This window comes from Myotis lucifugus, unplaced genomic scaffold (assembly GCF_000147115.1).
Source record: "Myotis lucifugus unplaced genomic scaffold, Myoluc2.0 scaffold_54, whole genome shotgun sequence".
Lineage (NCBI taxonomy): Eukaryota > Metazoa > Chordata > Mammalia > Chiroptera > Vespertilionidae > Myotis > Myotis lucifugus.
Window position 1 is genome coordinate 3,171,860 of NW_005871102.1, and position 23,355 is coordinate 3,195,214.

General features: G+C 44.7%; 1 protein-coding gene across 1 annotated transcript in view; it reads left to right on the forward strand.

Annotated features, from left to right (window-relative positions):
- BRINP2 (BMP/retinoic acid inducible neural specific 2) overlaps window positions 1–11,596 on the forward strand; it is a 43,966-nt gene extending 32,370 nt beyond the window's left edge. The window contains exons 4-7 of the mRNA XM_023754020.1: window positions 2,219–2,324; window positions 5,061–5,297; window positions 7,767–7,989; window positions 9,603–11,596. Of these exons, the coding sequence (XP_023609788.1) occupies window positions 2,219–2,324; window positions 5,061–5,297; window positions 7,767–7,989; window positions 9,603–10,719 (1,683 nt within the window). The 3' untranslated portion in view covers window positions 10,720–11,596. The remainder of the gene's footprint in view (window positions 1–2,218; window positions 2,325–5,060; window positions 5,298–7,766; window positions 7,990–9,602) is intronic.
- The last annotated feature ends 11,759 nt before the right edge of the window (window positions 11,597–23,355 follow it).

The window sequence follows — 23,355 nt, forward strand, 5'->3', positions numbered from 1 at the left end:
AGTCATTTAAGCTGACTGGCCTTGGCTTCCTAATTTATAATATAAGGGTCCTCCAATCTCAAGGCTATACAGTTTGTTTTGCCCCAGGTTCACATTCGGAGAAGAAGGCAAATCACTAAAATATGCTGTTTAAAGTAATTGTTTATAACATTGATGTCATCTAAAGGGGTTTAACTCTATTTTCTGCAGTCCGTTGACATGCCCTCACAGGAGACACAAGGGCACCAAACTGGAGTCTGGGGACTCAAGGGTTAAAATCCTGTTTGGGCTACTCAACAGTGTGGAGCCTTGGGGTCCTCCTTTGGAGAGCGACAGTACTGAGATTTATCTCAGAGAGTTACTGTGAAGGTGAAAAAGAATGATATTGGAAGATGAACTTGGAAAACTGTTGTTCCTACCTTGTCTGGTCTTGTGTCCCATTCATGTACTGTGTCTATCCTTGCCCCTTGGTCTTTGCAGGTACCTCCTTTTCTCTCAGTTCCCTCCCCATTCCATCCCACCCCTACTCATCCTTCAAGACCAATGTCTCGCTCTGGCTCACCTTCTCCATAAAGCCTTCATTGACTACTTTAAGTTACAAATATCTCTCCTGTCTCTCACCCCACTGTATTTCAAGTCATTATCATACCAGCTCTCACTTGATTACATATATATATATATATATATATATATATATATATATATATATATATATGCTAAGTATGCTAAATTCCCTTTAAGCATGTTGCTTATACTTTGGTATTCACATGGTAACCAGCAGAGAGCTAGAAATATACACTTTTGAACCCATATGTATTACATCATGTTGCCCCTTCTTTTTCTCAGAGTACCTTTCCCTCCCTTCTCTTCCTGTCCACTTTCTACTTATCTTTAAGGACCAACTCGGTTGGTTTCTTCTCTGCTACTTCTTCCCTTGTTTTCTCTTTGTTTAAAACTATACTTTCCTCAGTAGCCATGACACACTGCTTCTGCTAGACTTGAATGTGTATCAGTCAGTTGTATATATACCTAGTCCCCACTACAGGTATAGATGAGGACTTGGAGGAGGGTAGTTGATTGTAATCTCCTGGACAATATAGTATATAATGTGTATATCTTTGTGCTCACCCCTCTTCCCCTTAAAGCCTGAAACCTATCACTCATAAATTCTCTAATTTACTGAGTGCCTGGTATGTGCCAGGCACTGTGTTAACAGCTGCTGACAATATGAGCTTACTTTGTGGAGCCTTTGGTGTGTGGAGGAGCCAGACATTATGAAATATTCACAGCAAAGGATGGAATAGGGTGGCCTGCCTGCCTGCTGCTGAGCAGAGATGCCCAGAGCTCAGAGAGGGGGTGAGAGGTATCAGGGCAGACTTCGTGGAAGAACTTCGAGAAAGGCACAACTATGAATATTTGATGAACTGCATGGAATTGAAATGGTGGCTGCTCAATAAATACTAGTTCATTGGTTGATTGATTGTGGGAAAAGCCTTCGGAGATTCTGAGAAGAAAGGGCCTCAGGTCCCCATCGTTCTTATTACATAATTATTTCAGTGCATTTAAAGCTCCTCATTTTTCATCTTATACTTTAAACATCAGGGAAAAACTGATAGGCCGACTTTATAATATTTTAAAATGGCTCTGATGTTTTGGAATATTACATGGCTATAAGACTTTATGTATATTTAATATACTTAGTAAAATATGCAGTAAGCCCATGGCTGATTTTCTCTAAGGACTTCTCAGTGCCGAGGTGGGACTTAAATGTTTAATACTAATAATAATACTCATAACTCATATTTCTCTAGTGCTTTTCATCTTAGGGATCCGTCAAGCCTGTCAGCACCACAGTGATTGGCTGCATCTGGGCTCACCAGCAGGCTGACTGCGTCCATATCTGGTCTCCTGTCTCCCTCCAGGGAGGGGAGGGTCCAGCTTAAAGATCCAGCTTCCTCTGCCTATGTTGAATTTTCTCTTCCCCGACACAAATGCTTTCTGGCTCCCTCTGAAAGACTGCCTCTGTGTAGAACTGTTGCTTCCAACCATGCCCCACAGATAGTCACTATCTTAGGACAAAGAAGAAAAGTGGTGTTATGCTCTGGGGGTGGGGGAACACATGCCATTCCTTTGGCTAGTCAGAACAGGACACAGAGCCTGAGATGGATGACTGGAGAGAGAAGGGCAAAGGGAGTCTCCCCTTGTTATGTAAACCCACGCTCTGCCCTTCCTGCTCTAGGTCACGGAGACCAGGACCGGCCCTCTGGGCTGCAGCAACTACGACAATCTGGACTCGGTCAGCTCAGTCCTGGTGCAAAGTCCAGAGAACAGAGTGCAGTTACTCGGTAAGCTGCACAGGGATGGTGTTCACACTCCTCCCACCTGGTAAAAGGTGTGGATCCCCAGGGAGCAGGGAAAAGTCCTGCCGGCCCTGCCCATTTGCTCACCCCCTTTTAAGACAAGAAACTTTCCATCATTCATTTGAGAAAACTTCTGACATGATTTGCCCCACACCCAAGACCAATGCTTATACCACTCAACACCCCAAATCCAAAAATGCTGTCACTGTCCTACAGCAACAATGCATCCATCTTTACACATTGTATGCGGGAAACGTATTTATACGTTTTACGTATTTATACGTTCTACCAGGGTAGTAGAGCGCGGGACATGTATTAATACGTTTTTTATAGACTAGCGGTAGAATGCGGGTAACGTATAAATACGTAAACTAAAGTTATCGTAATTTTACTGAACGTTGCCATTTGCTTATACCACTCAACACCCCAAATCCAAAAATGCTGTCACTGTCCTACAGCAACAACGCATCCATCTTTATATGCCTTGACCTCGTTCAGCGATCTCCTTTCTTGTCCAAAGAAGCCTCTGCTTTGTCCTGAGAACACACTGGAAACAGCTGGCCTTTGCAGAATGGTTATGGGGCCACCATGTCTAGCTCAATTAAGAACTATACAAACTGTGGGACCACTGGTTACCCTGAAAGTAGTGCCCTGCTTTCTGTTATTAGTCAGTGATCTTCCATGGGAGATCAAAGCTAGGAGGAGAGTGTGAGAGGAATGGGATCCTCAACTGAAGACAGAGCAGCAAGCAGGAAAACGGGAACGCCAGAGGAAAGGGAGCTCCACTAGGTCAGGAGGTTGGAGATGGGCGGCATCACTCCTGCTGTCTGTCCCCTAGGCACGCAAACTGAGTCAGAGCTGTTTGGTAGTGGGAAAAGTTCATTTTTCTTAAGGCCTAACTGAATTGGACTCTGCTTAAGATATTATTGTCTCTGTATTATAAAATCAATAGCCCTCAACCAGGATCTACGATTACAAATTCCAGGCAACCTAAGCTGGATGCAACCCATAAATGCTTTAGGAATCAAGGAATAAATAATAAAGAGGAGTAAAAGACTCCTTAGCTGGCACCTAAGGCAGTTAGCATCCCGCTTCTCCTACATTCCTGGGTGGGCTGGGTTGGTGTCTGGAAATTAGCAACGAGGGAAGTTCAGAATGTCTGGCGGTTCATTTGGAATAGTTTATGCCATTTAATTTTATAGCCCATCACTCATGCAGACATTGCTCCGGGCACTTATTTTATAGCAGTGGGAAATGTTATGGTGAGGCAGAGGGAGGTGATAGGAGAGGTGAAAGGAATGGACTCGCAGAGGGGTGGGTGTTGAGAGCACGCCTATGGACAGGGAGTGTGGGGAGCGCAGTTCTAAGGCCCCTACAGGCACAACATCAAGAAAGGAAAATTCGGGAGCAGTTCAGAATGGGAGGGAGGCCTTAGACAAAAACACTAAACATCCACTGCAGCTGCAATTCTAACATATTTTGAATTGCTGAGACTGGGATATATACTTTGGGCTCTGTGATTGCCTGCCAAGGACAAGGTCAAGGGTGTGAAAATAAAGAGCTAGCAGACATTTGAGAAAAGGGGTGCATCATATACATAAGTCCCCATGTCCCTCACCCTCCTGACACAGGATCTCACAGTGTCCCCAGCGGGGAGCCTCCTGCAGGTCTGACCTTGAACAAGCTCAGGCTGTGTCCCAAGGCATGCCTGTCCCTCACTCATCCCTTGATATGCTTCCAACAGCCACTCTGTGTGGCTTGAAACCAACTAGGGGTATCTTCTGCTACGACTGGTGAACGAATACCCACCACAGATGGGTGGGGAAACTGAAGCATCAGTGGATTACAGCCAAGATCAGAGGATGCTAATTAGAAGAGAGCTGAGAGCCATTTGCATGTATCCAGGCCTGACTGATCTTGGGTATTTACCACCATCCTATTTTCGAATCTCCTCAAGAGTTAAATTACATTGAGATGGGGCAGCCAGTCCTGGTGGGACAAGGGCAGTGTCTGACACCAAGCAGACTTTACTAGTACTGTGATTTGGGCTGGTCACCGTGGTCACTGGGCTTGGATTTCCTCACCTCTAAGAGGCTTAGTATGACCACAGCTGTTACTTGCAATTGTATATGGAAAGTACTTGGGGTAGTGCCTGGCCACTATATACCCACAATACCTGTCCCTGCCTCCTAACCAGGGCAACCTCTTCCATCCTTGGGACTGGGGTGGGAGGCCCAGAAGGATCAGCATTCAGGAACATCTTAGGATGCCTGCTGCTAATCTCAGTGAAGCTAGAAACAGGATGGTTATCAGAGACAAAGCAAAAAGCCCATCAAGGCTTGATTCCTCCCCCATGAGAGCTGTAAGCTCTTCTTTTATCTGAAACATCTTCCTGTTTCCATCCTAGAAATGCTGATGGGTAGCCAATAAGCCCGTTCATATGATGTGCACGCTCTCAATTTGGCTGATATAAGGGGTTCCACTAAGCCTTGGGCTTTGATGATCCTCATTTGCATTTTCAGATCCTCCCCCATCTGTCACTGGGGCAGCAGCAAAGCTCTCTCCCAACCAGCTCAGCAGGATCAGGCCCTGGGGTGACCGTTCTTGGGCCCAGGATGCACAAGGAAGCAGAACCCTAGCTGGGCCTCCTGCAGCCTGGGGTGAGGGAAACTGAGCCCCACTGGTTCCGCCTGGCAATTTCCTGACATGTCCTTTCCCTAGGCCTGCAGGTGCTGCTGCCTGAGTACCTGCGTGAGCGCTTCGTGGCTGCAGCGCTGAGCTACATTACATGCAGCTCTGAGGGCGAGCTCATCTGCAAGGAGAATGACTGCTGGTGCCAGTGCAGCCCTACCTTCCCTGAGTGCAACTGTCCTGATGCGGACATCCAGGCCATGGAGGACAGCCTGCTGCAGATCCAGGACTCCTGGGCCACTCACAACCGGCAGTTTGAGGAGTCAGGTGAGCAGTCACCAGTCCCAGGTGTCCTTCCTGTTAATGGGAGGTGGATGTAAGGTGCGGGGCAAGATCATGGGAACTCAACTTGGATCCTGGCTCAGCCACCTCAAGCAGGTTCTATCACCACTCTGAGTCTCAAGTCATTTCTTTCTGTTCTATATGCAAATGGGCATACTACGTACCAAAGAGATGTGTTTGAAGGACTTAGTAAGCTAATGAAATATAAGGGAGGCATAGGCTCTGTCTGTTTTGTATGCTATAGGTTCCACGATGTCTAGAACAGTGCCTGCAAATAAGGTGCACAATAAATGTTTGCTGAATGAGTAAAGTGAATAGAAAAGTTCTAGGAGACCCAGACATGCTAGGTATAACTAATATCAATGTAACCTTGAGACCTAGATTCTGAAGGACTTGGTTTTGCATCCTTGCTCTGTGTTATAGTTTGTGTACCCCAAAATTCATATGTTGAAAATCTAATGCACTCAGTGATGGTATTAGGAGGTGGGACTTTGGGGAATGATTAGGTCATGAATGGGATTAGTGCCCTTATAAAGGAGACCCAGAGAGATTTCTAACCCTTTCCACCATATGAGGACACAGTGAGAAGTCAGCCATCTGCAGCCCTAAAGAGGGCTTTCACTAGAACCTGGCCATACTGCAACCCCAATCTCGGACTTCCAGCATCTAGAACTGTGAGAAATAAGTTTCAGTGGTTTATAAATCACCTAGTCGGTGGTATTTTGTTGTAGCAGCCCAAACAGACTAATGCACTCTGTTGCTCTCCAGCTCTATGACCTTATATTGGCCACACGGCTTCTCAATGCCTCGGTTTCCTCATCTGTTAGACAGAAAGTGATAATGACAGTTGGATAGAAGGCTTAAAAGGGATAATTGAGATAAAATTAATGTAAAAAGAACTCTGCACAATTCTATTCATACATTTCAATACTAATGAATGCTAGTTATTTGGATATATTTCAAAAGCATAATGTTAGATAAACCAGCAAGAGGAAGAGATATATACATATTTATATGTAATGCTATAATATAATAATCTATTAAATATAATACACATTTAATACTATTTATATGGAGTTGAAGAACATGCTAGTGAATACTTAATATTTTTATAGATAAGTACACTTGTAGAACACATAAAAATATGTGATAACGATAAAGAAAACATCCAAGAGAGTGCCCACATCTCGATGGAGAAGTGGGGACGTTTGGGGTATTCAAGCATATTTATTTGTCTTACTTCCTTTAAAAAATCTGAAACCAACATGGCAAAGGGCCAAATGCTAGGTAGTGGGCACATGGGAACTTATCCTGCTATTCTCCATACCCCTTTGTAGGTTAAATGTTTTATTAAACAGAATGATGCACATGATAGTTATGTTTCACTACAGGAGTGATTCTCCACTTCTCTGCAGGGGATGCAGAACCAGATGCTTGAGAAGTCAGAATGAGCTGAGGCCCCCGTCATTCCAAGTTCTAGGCAAGGCATTTAGCAGCTAAGAACATCCCACCCCAGTCTCCCAACCCCAGCTGCTATAGGCTACTGGGGATAGCTGTTCCGTAACTTTTAAGTGTGCAGGAAATGACTTTGGGCTTTCACCGCCATGAGTTGCTGCTGCTGAGTAAACAAGGACTCTCTGGATCTCCATCGGGAGACTGGTGGCTGCAGGTCCCATTAAAGCAGATGTGGACAGATCCCTGAGCATGAATTCAGAAAGCATGATGTGACCAGGAAGCCCGGAGAACATCTCAGACTGGCAGTAGGAGCTGAGAACCAGAAAGCACATTGCTTCTGGATTAGCTACAGGAAAGAATGGGTATCTGACCAAGAGTGGAAGCTCAAAAAAAAGGAAGTATATCCCAGAGTAAAAAAAATAAAAAAAATAAAATAAAAGGATAGGGAGAGGGTGGCTGGTCTCAGAGATTGAAAAGCTTTCAGGAAGATTTCTCAGCTGGTGCTCTATCCTCTCTGTGTCCCCATTGGTTAGTCAGTTCTGGGCCATGGACACCGGCCTCCAGCACTGCTACCAGCAGTGGGGAGCCAGCTTGAAAGGGCTGTTCACCCTTAAGAGTGCCTCATTTTCCATAAGGGTGCTGTGGTGTCTTTGAAGATTGGCCTCAGACTGCGCTGTGAATGACTTACAAGGAAGTAGAAAGGGGAAAAGGGATATGTCCCAAGGCCATTGGCCCCTTGGGGATGACAGAGATCTGTCTTGAAATTGAGAAGCATATTAAGGACAGGAAGGATGGGAAAGAATCCTGAAGCCATATTTTATGGTATATTAATTACTTCTCTATAAAGCTATTGAAAAATACATAAAAAAAGGGTCTGGGAGAAGAATGGCTGCGAAGCCTCTTCTGTATGCAGTGACTCTGAAGGGCTGGGGAGCACCCACCTGCCCCTCTGGGGGTGTGCATGGACCCCCTCAGCCCTGCCTGTGTCCTTGCCCACAGAGGAATTCCAAACCCTGCTGAAAAGGCTGCCTGACGACAGGTTCCTGAACTCCACAACCATCTCCCAGTTCTGGGCCATGGACGCTGGCCTCCAGCACCGCTACCAGCAGCTGGGAGCCAGCTTGAAAATGCTGTTCAAGAAGATGCATCGGATCGTCAGCCGGCTCTTCAACCTCTGCAAACGCTGCCACCGGCAGCCTCGCTTCCGTCTGCCCAAGGAGCGGTGAGCACCCCAGGCCCCAGAGCCAGTGCTTGGCACCTCCCCAACAGCTAAGGCCAGGGAGGACCCTCTGCCCAACATGGGAGAGCCAGGAATAGGGAGCTACACACATGGCTTTTTAGATGCTCCTGTTATCTTGACCTACTCATGTGTCATCCTCAACTATGAGATGTACCTAAAGTGAGCAAGTGAAAAAAAGAGGCTAATTGGACTTTTATATATAGATGATGGTAGAATCAAATGTTATCCTAATAATACTCCTATTCTCACTTATTTCCATTTTGATAAGTCTTCTAGAAAAGAAAGGGGGGAGTCAAAGCTCATACACCAATTGCTTGGGATGAGAACTACACACATTGGATTATTGTGAACAGGTGACTGCTCCGAGTCACAGGAGAAAAGAGAGCTGGGGTCTCGTGTCCTCGGGGACAGAGTGGGACTGTATCTTAGGCACTCACTCATTCATCTGCTCATTGACTCATTTGTTCAACAAGTTTTTATTAAGTCCACATTGCATGTGCTTTGATTAAGCTGTGGGGGACATTTGGGAAGACTGAAAAGATATACAGAAACATAAAGACTGATAAATTGCAGCTATGTGGCAGCCACTTAAAGCCACTTCACTTCATGCTCATGGAGCGTAAAGAAAAAACATGGTCTAGCAAAGGCCAGAGAGAAGAGCCACCACGGGGAAGGAGGAGTGGCCAGGCTGTACAGGAGATGGAAAGGCGGGTGCATGTGAGCCGGGCATTCCAGGAGAGGGAGCTGCCCTGGCAACAAAGCAGAGGCGCCACTCTACCCGAGGCACAGGAGAGAAGGAAGAGGAGGGGGAGTGCAGGCCAGCAAGGGTTTTCAAGACCAATTCATTTCTCTTTCAACTAATAATTATCAAATATTTACCGTGCACCAGGAACAATTCTAGCTCCTAAGAACACGTTGGCGAATAACACAGTGTCCCTACTCTCACGGCATCTGCAAGGAAGCCGTCCATGAACAAGTCAGCACCAAAGGAACACAATAATTTCCGATCCTGATCACCGCTGTGGGTTCACAGAAACAGGGTGACGAGACAGAGAGTGACTGGGCGGTTCTTCTGAAAGGGAAGTCTCGGAAGACCTCTTTGAGGAGGCATTATCACAGAGCTGAAATTTTTTAAAGGAGCCATGTTAGAAAATTCCTATTCTTGGTGGAAGAGTGAGAGAAGCAGAGGGAACACAAAGGACAGCGACTAAGAAGTGGGGAGGAAGTCGGCAGGATGTTTGAAAGTGGAGAGCCGGCTGTGAGAAGATCTTATTTAGGAGGCTGGAAGCCAGATTTGACACAAAAGATGGGGCAGAGCTTCTGTAGGCTTTTGAGTGAGGGAGTGAGGCAGTACCTGGGAGGGATGAGCTTGGAGGCTTCCACTTCAAGGTTGATGTCAAATATTTCTGGGGCAGATCTGTCAGAACCTGGGTCCCAGGCCCTAGTCAGTAGGGTTTCCATCTTTTAGAGAATGTGGGCCTTTAATTTCCTGATCGCCTTCCCTGTCTGCTGGTCACAGTCCTGGTACCCTCAGGGAGGATGGCGGTGTGTGGCTTCCTATGACTCTTGCTTCATTTCTGTCTCCTCTCCCAAAGGTCCTTGTCCTTCTGGTGGAACCGAATCCAGTCCTTCCTCTACTGTGGAGAAAGCACCTTCCCTGGCACCTTCCTGGAGCAGAGCCACAGCTGCAGCTGCCCCTATGACCAATCTTCCTGCCAGGGCCCCATCCCATGTGCCTTGGGTGAAGGGTCTGCCTGTGCCCACTGTGCCCGGGACAATAGCACACGCTGTGGGGGCTGCAACCCGGGCTACGTGCTGGTCCAAGGGCTGTGCCGGCCAGAGGTGGCTGAGTCCCTGGAGAACTTTCTGGGGCTGGAGACAGACCTGCAGGACCTAGAGCTGAAGTACCTGCTGCAGAAGTGGGACAGCCGCATCGAGGTGCACTCCATCTTCATCAGCAACGACATGCGCCTGGGCAGCTGGTTTGACCCCTCCTGGAGGAAGCGCATGCTGCTCACCCTGAAGAGCAATAAGTACAAGCCTGGGCTGGTGCATGTGATGCTGGCCCTGTCCCTGCAGATCTGCCTCACCAAGAACAGCACCCTGGAGCCCGTCATGGCCATCTACGTCAACCCCTTTGGAGGCAGCCACTCTGAGAGCTGGTTCATGCCCGTGAACGAGGCCCACTTCCCGGACTGGGAAAGGACTAACGTGGACGCGGCTGCCCAGTGCCAGAACTGGACGATCACCTTGGGAAACAGGTGGAAGACCTTCTTTGAGACAGTCCATGTTTACCTACGGAGCCGAATCAAGTCCCTGGATGACAGCTCCAATGAGACCATCTACTATGAGCCCCTGGAGATGACAGATCCCTCCAAGAACTTGGGCTACATGAAAATCAACACCTTGCAGGTCTTCGGCTACAGCCTGCCCTTTGACCCAGATGCTATCCGGGACTTAATTCTCCAGTTGGATTACCCATACACTCAAGGCTCCCAGGACTCTGCCCTCTTGCAGCTCATAGAGCTTAGGGACCGGGTTAACCAGCTTTCTCCACCTGGCAAAGTCCGGCTGGACCTTTTCTCCTGCTTGCTCCGGCACCGGCTCAAGCTGGCCAACAACGAGGTGGGCAGGATCCAGTCCTCCTTGAGGGCTTTCAATTCCAAGCTGCCAAATGCTGTGGAGTATGAGACAGGCAAACTCTGTAGCTAATGGGGGGGGGGCACTTCAGTGCTGGACAGGGAGGGGATCCATGCATCCAGGCACTCACCTTGGTGCCAACAAGGTGCTCCCTTGAGACTCTGCACCCAGCAGATGAGACCTCGGGGATTGGACTGACACAGGCAGGAGAGAAAGAAACAGCCACTGCACATGCACACACTCACCCTGCGGGTATGCGCGCGCGCGCTCTCTCGGGGAGGCTACAACTCAGCAGCCTTGTGTCTGTAAAGTCCGTGCTTTCCAAAATGAATGCAGTTGAAGGAGAGGAGCCAAGGGAGAGATTAAGAAAAAGAACCAGCCAAACCATGAAACAAACAAATCCTTAAAAGTGATTCTTATCATTCAAGGAAGCAAGAGGGGACAAACGGGAGGGGTGGAAGCTCCTGCTCCCCCTCTGTGGAGTCACTTTTGTATTCTTTTTAACCAGGTTTCTTGGTGTTTCGTGATTCCCACACTGGCTCCTACTTTTTGTACTCTGCCTCCTCTGAGCCCTCCCGGACGCTGACTGCTCCTCCAGGCGGCTCCTTTAGGAAACAGGGGAAGTGACACCAACTGAGGACACTCAGTGTGGGCAGGCGGCCTTGCTCCCCCTTCACCTTCCTCCCTCCCCCCTGGTCCCCTGGCTTCCTGGGCTACCCCAGTTTTGGGGCCGGACTTGTTCCACGTCCCACCCCTGGTCCAGCCAGAGCTCCCTTCCTACAGCCCCCAATCTGTCCAAGAAAGCAGCTGTCCAGTCAGAGAGATGATGTCTAGGGAAATGTTCTTTTTTAAAAAGAAAAACAAAAATATTTATTTTGTGATTGTTTTCCTTGTCAATCTGCTCCAGCCACATGAACATATGAGTAAAAAATTTAACTGATTTAATATATATTTTTAAAGACCTTTATTAGGGGGAAAATGAGAGAGAAAAGAGGAAAAAAGAGTATAGTTTCCTGGGTGGCCTGGATTTTTTTATTGCTCTGTGGGTGACACGTGGGTGTCCTTAGATGGTGGATATTGCTGTGTGGGAAGCTGGTTGAATGCATGCCTAAGTGAATGCATGCCTATCTTGACTGGGTGTGAGGTGTGCATGTGCATGTGCGTGTATGTGTGTGTGTGTGTGAGAGAGAGAGAGAGAGAGAGAGAGGGAGAGAGAGAATAAAGATTGGAATGAGACGGAGTAAGGCAGAATTCTCCCAGGTAATCTGGCTGCCCCTCTCCCTTTTCCCAGGAGTGAGGACTAACACGGGTTGTACAAAATCAGGAGAATAAAAGTCTTTGCTCTTTAGGGGAACTGCAGCCTTTATGCTGGGCAAATGCTGGCTAAAGGGGGCACCTCTGCTTACACTGCTGCGGACATCAGGAGAATTTTCCACACTCTGGATCTTAAAGTCTGGGATCGCCCTTTGAGGACACTAGGAAAGATGCAGACTTGGCATGAGTTTCCTCCCTTCGGTCTGATCACCACCTTCCCAGCCTGAAAAGCAGGTTTGACATACGCCACACAGGGCAGTGCCTCTTCTCTCCTTAGTGCCTTCCCCAGGTGGTATGGAAATCGCTTCACAGCAAATCTTTTAAAGAACCATGTCTCTCTGTCTGTTCCCCACATGCCCTGAGCACAATGTGTAGGCATGACAACCCCCATTTTATTCAAGCGGAAGTCACCACATAAATACTAAGTACCTCATTCTGTACCTGTGGTACATCTCAGTTGGTACAAAATGAACTGGGAGACAATGAGAGGATGGTCATGTCTATCTGCCCAAGAGCTTCCATGTTTGTCACTGCATAGAGAAGAATCCAGCGTTTTATTTAATCCCTGAACCATCTCTCTGTTCACGAGGACCTGAAATCCCAGGCAGATAAGCAGCCTAGGACATTTCTTTCTTCACAACTCCCTGAAGTCTTCTAGGGTGGGAATGCAGAGTGATGGATGAACTAGGGACGAACAGTTATTGCCTATTTCTAGTTCAGCCACTACTTGCTTGGGGGTGGGAGGGTGTGTCTCAAGCTCTTTGTCTGTGGGATATGGAACCAGCAGATCATCTTCATCAATAGGGCTGTGGATGTACCAAGACTGCTTCTAGAAGGCAGGTGGAAGAAAAGGAAGAAATAAAGAATGGACAGGATTCCTGAAGGGGCTGTTAAGGCTTAAAACCATGAATTCAGCATAGAATTTCTCAAAAAAAAGCTAGCCTAAGAAATGCCATAATAATAAAAGGATGCCACTGGTCAAAATTGTCACTTTCAAAGTCTATAGTACCCAGATGATAGGAAACAACTATTCCCAGATACAATCACAAATAAAGAATTGTCACTAATTAATAGTGGGTTGTCAATGTTGGTGAACTCCCTGTGGAATTAAGAGTCAAATCACAGTTCAGTTACTGGCTATAACAATCAGGAATTCAAGCCTTAATTGTCACCCTAAAGAACTAATACATCAAATGTAATCTGTCCTAATGCTTGAGACTAATACCTCTAATACTAAATAATATATTTAATGCCTGCTGCTAATAATATAATGCCATGCTCTGCAGGCCTACTCACGCTCAAACTGCCAAAAACGTAAATGAAGTCTGTTTCAAATACTGGGTATCACAGATAGTTCACATACAGTTCTTGGCTTCTTTTCACAAATATGAAAACAGTCATCATGATGGGCAGAGCCGCCTTATGTGTAGATGGAATGCGTTGCTACGTGATGTCCTGCCCCCAAATATCACCACCAAAGTCTGTAATTCCATCATGCAAGTCTGTTCTCTTGCACAAGAGGGGTCTTCCTTTTTTGCCATTATGTTTCATATGAAAATGAAAATGCCCTTAGAAGGAAATAAATCTTAGAAGTTAACCCACTGGCAAAAGAGAGGATGCAATTTTTGGAGTTGGAAGGTTTTTAGAGGTCATTCAGTCAACTCATTTCTTATGTGAGGAAGAAGAGGTGACAGAACTTGCCCAAGGTTGCATCTATTAGCAGAGCTGGTAATAGCACTGAATATGCTTTCTTCTCTACCTCTCTCGCTAGTACATGACATCTGGGTGTTGGGAGATGACAGGCACCCAGTGTGGGGCTTAGGAGTGTGAGGGTGGAGGAAAGGCGATTTCCCGGGAAGAAGAGGTGGGAAGAGCTTCACATCTTTCCCTGGTATTGGTTCTAGCAAAAGTAACCAGCTTCTCTAACAGGCAATAGAAAAAGACTGAAGTTTCTCCCGGGACAAGCTTTCAGCACAGCCTAGACATATTTCCATCCAGGTTGGATCTCCTTACTGGATTCCTGATGACTCTATCAGCTACATGTTTTTTTAATTACAACATCCTGCCTCTAATTTATTGATGTTTTCTATAGATCACCAAATAGAGTTTGAATATCTTTACAAATCTGTGTAACAACTTTCTTGTGAAGGCTAGACGTATCTGGGTACCACCAACACCAAAGGGCTTAGGTGGTGCAGTCAGCATGTCAAGTGTATGAGCGGAGTCTAGGCCATGGCAGAGAAGGGGAATGAGGCAAGTTCTGCTGTACAGAGTTCTCACTCCTTCTAGCAGTAGAGTGAGAATGTGGACCAAAGGAGCCACCCAAGACAAAGCTGTGGCTGGCACTCCTGGCCTGGAAGGACAGGTGGAAAATTCAGATAGTGTGACTGACTGTAGACACACACCTTTCTTCTGGTCTGCTTCCAGCCATCTCTACACCCATGAGCAAGTCATTCCACTTCTCCCAGTTTGCTCCCCTGTGTATGAGGAAGTTGGATATTCTACCCAGGTACTGGGGGTCCTTCTGGTACTATCCCTTTAAAAGCAGTATGACCCAGGAGACAGTCTGGGAAGTTGGACAGACCTTGATTTGCATAGAGGCTCCACATTTATATTTAAGTGACCTTAATTCTTGACCTGTCCCCTTATCTGTAACCCAACTACTTCATGCCTACCTCCTTAAAATTTTTCTTTTTTTCCTCTTTCTGAACACTCACCTCCCTGCACACTTTTGCTCTATACTCTCCACAACACATGTATATCTTCAATTCTCCAAACATCAAGCCTGTTTCTTCTCTTTCTCCTTCCCTCCTTCCTACTTTCCTTCATTCATGTTTTAAGTGCTAGGCACTAGGCTAAAATGTAGGGTATTGAACACTCTTTGAAACATGCTTCCGGGCAATGAAGAATTGCACAATATAATGTGGGGGGTGGGGTGCATACACAAATCAGAGAGATGCGTTCTCTAGTAGAGATGTACAAAGTACTGATGATGCACAGAAAAGTCACTCCCTGGAAGAGACGCTAATGACACTTACTGTGAACCTCCTAGAACTATAGAAGCAACACCCCTGGTGTCCAGATGTTTTATATCTCAGTGGAGGGAAAGACTAACATATAACATGTGCATCCTTCCCAGAGAGCAGAAAAGTGCAAGGATGGCAGCAGAGCCCCACTGAAGTCACACGCTATGTCTGGTCAGTGCCCTTATTTCTAACTCCTGAACCCCATGTCAGCACCAAGGCATTCAGTTTAAGGCATGCTCAAGGGGCTGCCATGGGAGGTCTGTTTAGTAGCAGAGCTGCTTCCACCTCTTGAGAGTACAATGGTCTCAAAAGAGTGCTTCCTGACTTAAACGTGCATATGATTCACCTGCAGATTCTGATTCAGCAGGTCTGGGTGAGGCCCCAGATTCTGCACATCTAACAAGCTCCCAAGTGATGCTGCTGCTGCTGGTACGTGGACCACATTTTCAGGGGCAAGTTTCTTAGGGAGTCTGCCTATTAGCTTCCTGCAGCATCAGCACTCTAAACCAGGAGCCTCCCAGAAGCATGGGGGTTGAGAAACAGAAAGGTTAATCATGTCTGGCTAGGAGGTGAGGACCTCACTTATGAAAATCTTGATGCTCTACTGGCCTTTCATCTTTCAACCAATTAGGAGCCAGGTGTCTGACCTCTATGTACCAGTAGAGTAAAAAAACAGAGAAGGGAGAAAAGAAACGAAACAACCAAATCAAAATTCTGTGACTGAGAGCTAGCTTGCTTATGAATGCGTTTACAGCAGAGCAGTCCCACCGACCGGCTAAATCATGCTGGCAGAGTAAAAGGTCTTTTTTCCCTAAGCCTATCAGAGTAAATCTGTTCAGAAGTGGGAGAGGGAGTACCTGCCACTCTGTGGAAACACACATCAGACGAGACGATTAAATTTATACCAGCAATGCGCAAGCACCCAGAGGCCCCAGACTTCAGACTGCACCTCCAGGCACCTCATCGAAGAAATAAAATGAATCACTTTTGTTTTCAGCTCTGTCCTCCTCCCCTTCAGCCTGTATGATTACTACTACCCTTGCATCGTTAATAAAAATAGCCACCGGAATTTATGGAGGGTCATTCTTCCAAGGATCTCAGAACTTGGAGGAATGAATCAATCAATGTTATTTATTGAGCATTTTCAGCCAGTAGATGTGAGGAATAAAGCACACATGTATTTAGTAGGCACACTCCCTTAATTCAAAATTTTTGCAGATGACTTAAAAAGTGAAACTTGGGTAGGGAAGAAGCTGTACAGCTCAGTGAAAACAGAAGCTGGACTTAGAATGCTTTATGGAGTCAGGCTACCTTGGTTCAAATCCCGTCTCTGTCATTTACCCACTGGGAGAAGCGGGCTATGTCATCAAATCTTTTTCAGCCTCAGTCTGCACATCTGTGTAAGAGGGACAATAGCAGTGTGTATAGCATAGGATGTTGTGATGGTCAAATAAGGAAAGACATGTAAAGGATCTCGACAGGTTCACAGTACATGCTCAGTAAGTGTGGGTTGTTTTTAATGCATTAGATACTTTCTATGTTTGGGGAAAAGGAAAGGGAGGGGAAGGAAAGAGAAGCAAAGGAAAAGCAAAGAAATATCCTTGTTATTCACTTGCTGAAGAAACCTCTTCCTGGTAACAAAGAGACATTTATCGCCTGGGCCATTACAGAAGGGTCATTGGATAATATAATGGAAAAGGTCTTCAATTACAATTTTGTGGCAGACTTAGATAAGCCATTCAAATGGATATTTTTATACAGACCCTCTATAAAAGCAGAGAATAAAATATTATAACATCACTCCTCACCAAAATGCCCGTGGCTGGCTAGGTCGTGCGGCCCAAGCGCATTGTTTCTGATGATGTAACTTATTACTGTGATCGAGCCTGGAGTACCTAAGCCAATGGCTAGTTAATGTGCCCATTAGACTGTCCCTTTCCAATAGTGCATATGAAGCGCACTTTTAGCAAATTCCAGATTGCAGTCAACTCCTGGTTGAATTCTTTGATGAGGAGCCAGGGCGTAGTACTGCCATACGTTTTTTAGATACAGACATGAGGGAGGCAGAGTTTTTATTCCAGTTGTATTAGAAGTATAAGACTTGGGTAGGCAGAAAGGTGGAGAAAATGTTCTAAGAAGAGCATATATCTGGGCACATATTCAAGGACATGATGATGGTTCAGCTTAATGTTCACATTCTAAACCCGGCCTCGTGGGTCAATGCCCTTCACTTTCTTCCTTCTTCTTTATCAAATAGCAGCTTTATTAAGATAGGATTCATATACCATAAAGTTCACCCTTACTTTAAAGTGTACAATTCAGTAGTTTTTATTCAAAAGGGTGTGCATCGACCACCACTATCTAATTCCAGAACATTTACATCAACCAAGAAGGAAACCCTATGCCCATTAGCAATCTCTCTGTATTCCTCCCTAACTCCCAGTCCTTGGCAACCACTAACTCTACTTGCTGTCTCTATGGAGAGGCCTGTTCTGAACATTTCATATAAGTGTGATCATACAATATATATGATGCATAAACATCATATGATTTACAAATACAAATATTTTCTCCCACTATGTGGATTTTCTTTTCACTTATTTGATAGTGTTTTTTGAAGCACGACAGTTTAAAATTTTGATAAAGTCTATTTTTTTCTTTTGCTGCTTACTTTTGGTGTCCTGTCTACACATCTCCTGCCTAACCTAACATCACATAGATTCATGCCTATGTTATCTTCTAAGAAGGAAGTGTTTTAGAAATGCAAAAGAAAGAAACTCTAAGAAGAAAGTTTAGAGTTTTAAAAAAGTTTTAAGAGTCCCAGCTTTTACATGTAGGCCTCTGATACATTTTGAGTTAAATTTTGTGCATGGTGTGAGACAGGGGTCCAACTTCATTCTTTTGCATGTGCATATCCAGTTGTCCCAGCACATTTGTTGAAAAGACTTTTCTTCCCCCAAGGAATTGTCTTGGCACATGTATCAAAAATTAATTGACAATAATTGTATGGCTTGATATCTGTACTCTCAATTTGATTTGATGTATCCATATGTCTCTCATGATGACAATACCTCACTGTATTTATCACTGTAGCTTTGTAATAAGTTTTAAAATCAGGAAATATATATCTTCCAACTTTGTTTTTCCATATCAAGATGTTATGGCTATTCTGGGCCTCTTGTATTTGCATATGAATATAAGGTTCAGCTTGCCATTTTCTGCAAACAAAAAGGCAGCTGGGATTTGATAGGGATTGTGTTAAATCTGTACATCAATTTGGGGAGTACTGCCATAACCATGTCTTTTGATCCATAAACATGGAACATCTTTCCATTCAAATCTTTAATTTCTTTTAATGGTGTTTTGTAGTTTTTGGCCTTAAAAGTTTCACACTACTTTTGCTAAATTTATTTATAAGTATTTTATTATTTTTATGCTATTATAAATGGAATTGTTTCCTTAATTTCATTTTTGGATTGTTCACTGTGTATACAACTACAATCGCTAAACTTGCTTTATTAGTTCTAACAGTTATTGTTTTTTGGTGTGGATTCCTTAGAACATTTTTTATACAGGAGCAACTCATCTCCAAATGTAGTTTTACTATTCCCTTTATTCTTAATGACTCGACCTCAACCAATGCTTTCTTGCTCTTGCTGTGAAGATTCATTCTTGCTCTTGCTGCCTCCTGTGGGGACAGGAGGACTTCACTTTATGCTCTGACCAGGAGCACTTGAGAAAATTATTTTACTCTGGAGTCAGGTTGGCCTACAGAAAAAGATATCTCTCTCAGCATTATCTGTGGATACATAAAAGCATCCAAAAGCTAAAATGATGAAAAGGTGAAAATAATTAATAATCCAGGTGTTTGTTCATAGCCCATCTCCAAAGTTTTTAGCTGCCTCCAAGGACCATTCAACAGCAGTGGTAACTGAATCAGCCTTAACAAATTAGAACACATCCTGGCTGCCATGGCTATTTAGTTCACACTCTCATTGGGCCGGCACCAGAGTGGCCAATGACAGATATTGGCTTTTTCACCAATTGGCCAAGTCATTCTGCCTAGTTGTTCAGTAGCTCTTCCATGGTAGATGTTTTCTGCTGAACGTTAACATACAGTTTGAAAATCTTCATGCTTCCATTTCCATAGATCCATTCACATGTCTTTTTCCTAGACCTCCTTGTCTCTAATCTTCCAGTATTTCTCCTTCCAGGGCCTTGACCAACCAATCATGCCATTCACCACTGCCCATGAGTTTATATATATATATATATTTTTTTTTACCTCAAGCCACCTCTCTTTCTACACAAAACTGATGAACCTAGCATCAAAACTCTGTCTGCTGAAGGATTTCCCCTCATCATTGTCCGTTAAAGCCACCTTATAAGTGAACCTAGGCCTTTTTATTTCTCTCTTATCTGGTCATAAAGATCTTCCCATTAAGCCCCCAATGTGAGCTGTGGGGGATACACTAGTGCAGCATGAATGGATGGCATGGGGGTTCTGGGTCACCTGCTTGGTTATCTTATGCATTTTCTTCTTCTCTGCTTGTTCCAACCTTAGCTGTACCATATCCATCTTAGAATGGATTGCTGTAGGACTGGTCCCGCCTTATGACTTGGTGGCTTTGATTAAACCCAGCTCATGATGGATAATGTATTCACAGAATCCCTTGGTATCTCATGGTCAGAAGCTCTGTATTTACCAGGGCCAAGTAGCACATCAGTAACTGCTTTTTGATGGCGCTAGTCCTCTATTGTAGATGGCAGGGATTTTTCTCCAGAACCCCAGAGGTTTACATTGTGATTCTTCTATTGGGTCTTCCATAAACTACACACTATCTTCTCCTACCATAGATACCTCTAGTACCTTATGGGTCTCCTGAGTCATATGGCTCAAATGCCAAGACCACTTTACCATAGTCTGGTCTGTCTGTTGAGCTCTTTCTTGCTCTGAACATAACTCAAAGCTCAGAGCCTTCACAGTTGCCCAGCAAATGAAACAGAGCAATATTCCCAAGTACAGAATATGCTGCCTCCAAAACCTTTAAAGGCTATTAAAATTTATGCTACTTTCTTAGTAATGGGAGGTGTAAGAGACAACACTTTGTTGTTTAATTTGGATGGAATGTTCTGGCATTCTCCAGTACTCTGGATCCCTAAAAAGTTCATTAATAAGCTGGTGCTCTGAATCTTTCATCTCCACTCTTTGGAGCACATGTGTTTTGCCAAAGATACAAACATACTTGCCACTTCTTGCTCATCTGGGCTGATAAGCATGGCATTGTCAATAAAATGGGTCAATGTGAGGTTCTGTGGAATGTTAGACATTCCATATTCCTCCTAGCAATATTATGACAGAGGGTCCAAGTGTTACCATAATCTAAGATGAGACCATAATTGTGTACTCTTGTCCATCTCACATGAATATGAACTGCTTCTGAGCCTCTTTTCTTATAGGGATGGAAAAGAAGGCACTCACAAAATTAATCAGTGGTTATTTAATATGTGTTGGAGGCTATATTAATCTGCTTTAGTAAAATCACATTCGGCATAGTAGGTGCAACTGGGGCCACTAACTTGATTAAGTTTGCAGTAGTGAATCATTCAGTTGTGATTCATTTCATTTTTTTAGGGGCCATTCTGATGAATTCAACGGGGATTTGTCAAAGACTCCCTTGTATTCTTTATATCTTTGAAGGTAGCACTAATGTCTACCATTCTCCCCAGGTTGCAATATTTTTTTATTTACTGTCTTGGCTTGGGGGAGGCACAGTTGCAGAAGTTTCCACTTGGCTAAATTTCTCACTCTACAGGTTAAGAAAGCAATGCCAACTCCAAGGGTTTCTGCCAAACTCCAAGTATGTCTCTTCCAATTGACCATCAGGTGGGTCCATGAAATCAGTGAACACACTGTGAGCCAGACCTAGAATTCCAGAATCCCATTTATTATCTGTTCCCAGACAGCCACACTGAATGGCAATACTCCCCAAATGGATCTGCAGATTCAATTCTAACAGGAGGGCTATTATGGCATATGAGTCCCATTTTGGGTATCAGTGTAAATTCTGACCCTATACTCATTGAGTTTGGATACTGCTTTTTCCCAAATACACAGTCACTTGAGTAAATGACTGTGGTCCCTTGGGAAAAGAACTGGCGGAATTTCAACAGAATATAATTGCTATGGATTTGCAGTCCTCCTCAGAAGCAACTCTTTCTACCTTTGGTGTTCTGGGTCTGAGAACTGACTCAAGTGTGGAAACTTGGCAAAGTAACATCAATTTCAATTTGAGAGGCTTCCCTCAGCCTTCTTATCATTCATTCTTGATATTTTTTCTTATGTAAACTAAGAAATAGCCCCTTTGACGGCTAATCTAACTTGCCTGTAGAAATATCAAGTTCCATTAATATCTCCACAGTTCTTTCAAGTTTAGATTCCCCCTTCAACTTAATCCAAATGCCACCTGGATTTTGCCACATAAAGTGGTATCTGTGGCCACCTTGCTATCACTATGATATCTGCAACTTCCTTGCTTCTGAGGTTTGAGTGCCACCACTGGGACCTTTATTGTATCGGGCTCTAATCAGGCAATCAGGAAGTCCAGTTCTATATTAGCCTCTCCTACCTTGGCCCACAAAGAATAGTCATCACTGAGCTGTTCCTACTTGTTCCAGGGCATTTCTTATTGGCTTGACACTTGGAGCATCCTTCAGACCCTTCCATGAGACATATTCAACTGGTGATTTCAGCCTTATACAGTGCATGCACTCCAGTGTGCTAACTTCTTTGAACCTTGATCTGTTCCTTCACCATGCTACATGCCAGTTCCAGCATTTTTACTTCACATAGCGTGGGCCTTCGCTTTTTTCAGATCCTAACAGCCCTTTAGCAGCATAGTCTTATCATCTCTTGGATGCTCACCAAAGTGTTGAATCATATAAAATGGAGACTATTCCTCATGTTCTGCCCCTCTTGATCCCATACTCCATGGTTCAGTCCTGTGCTGATGCTACCAGCTACTACTACAGGTACACATTAGCCACACCTATAGCTCCCGTGGCATATGCTCTCTCTCCTTCCACAACAGGCTCAGCATGTCTACCTCTAGTCTGGTTGTACTGAGATTCCATCTTCCTTATTGTGCTGTTTGGGGAGTTAGGAGTAATCTTGCAAAGTGCATGCCTCATTTGAGGTCTCTGCAACATCTTTAAACCAGGAGAGGGCTACTCTCTTCTAAAAGGCAGATGGGTGGAGGGGACTTCTGGAGCCATCAATTTAAGGTACTTAACTGCATCTACTCAGACATTCCAGGTCTCAGCATCCTCCTCCTTCCCTATTTGAGCCCTGTACTTGGCGTAGGAGACTTACTGAGGCTAAGAAGTTAGTCCTCCCTGAAGATCTACTATTTATATGATTCAGTCCTGAGCCTAGTTTTCTATTCTCTTGGTATTCTGGCTGCGGGAGATTAGGGTTTCCTTAAATTCTGCTAAGAAGCCCCTCTAGCTTTCTTGTGTGCCTTGAAATGGTGATTAATCATCTGAGCATTATTTATCTTTCAAAAATCAATAATGCTCAGCAACAGACACCCAATTCCATGGTCCTTATAATTACAATTTCCCTTGTCCCTCTCAATCAGGAGGAATACAACAACAGGCCTTGTACCCCCTTCTATGGACATCCCATATCAGTCTACCACTGGTGGAAGTTTTAACAACTGCTCAGGAAATTCCTCACTTAACAACTTCACCGCTGCAGCATCTCAGGGGCTAGCCTCACTCCACCTACTACCTGTGATGCAGTTTGCACTGCCAGAGCCAATGACTGAGCCATCTCCAAAACCCCATTTTGAAAGTCAGCTTCCTCAAAACACGTATTGTATCAACGAATCCTCTGATGAGAAGTTGCATGTGGAAGGTTGATTGGGGAGAGTTCTTGAGATGATATACATGTAAGGAAGTGAAGAAAGCAAGTTTGAGCAGAAAGAGAAGCTGAATTGCAATGAAGCTTTCGCTGAGACCTAAGCAGATTCTGCTGGGGTTCTGGAGCCTAATCAACCTTTCAGAGTTGTCCCAAACTGAGGCAAGAGAGCTCAAAGTTTAAATCTCCAAGTGTGCAGTCACTGGCTAGAGTTATGCATGGGAGGGGCCATAACTTTGGATATGGCATTTCCTAGTGAGAAGCATAGCTTGGAACTGTGAGCAGTAAATGGTTGATATTCAAGAAGTGAGGAGGTGTGTGTCAACTGTGAAGAGGGGACCCCTGTGGCACATGACAACATCTGTTATAATGACCTCTATTATGACCCCACCATGACCATCGCCTATCTTTCACAGTGCCTCACCAGACTGGAATTTCCACATCTTT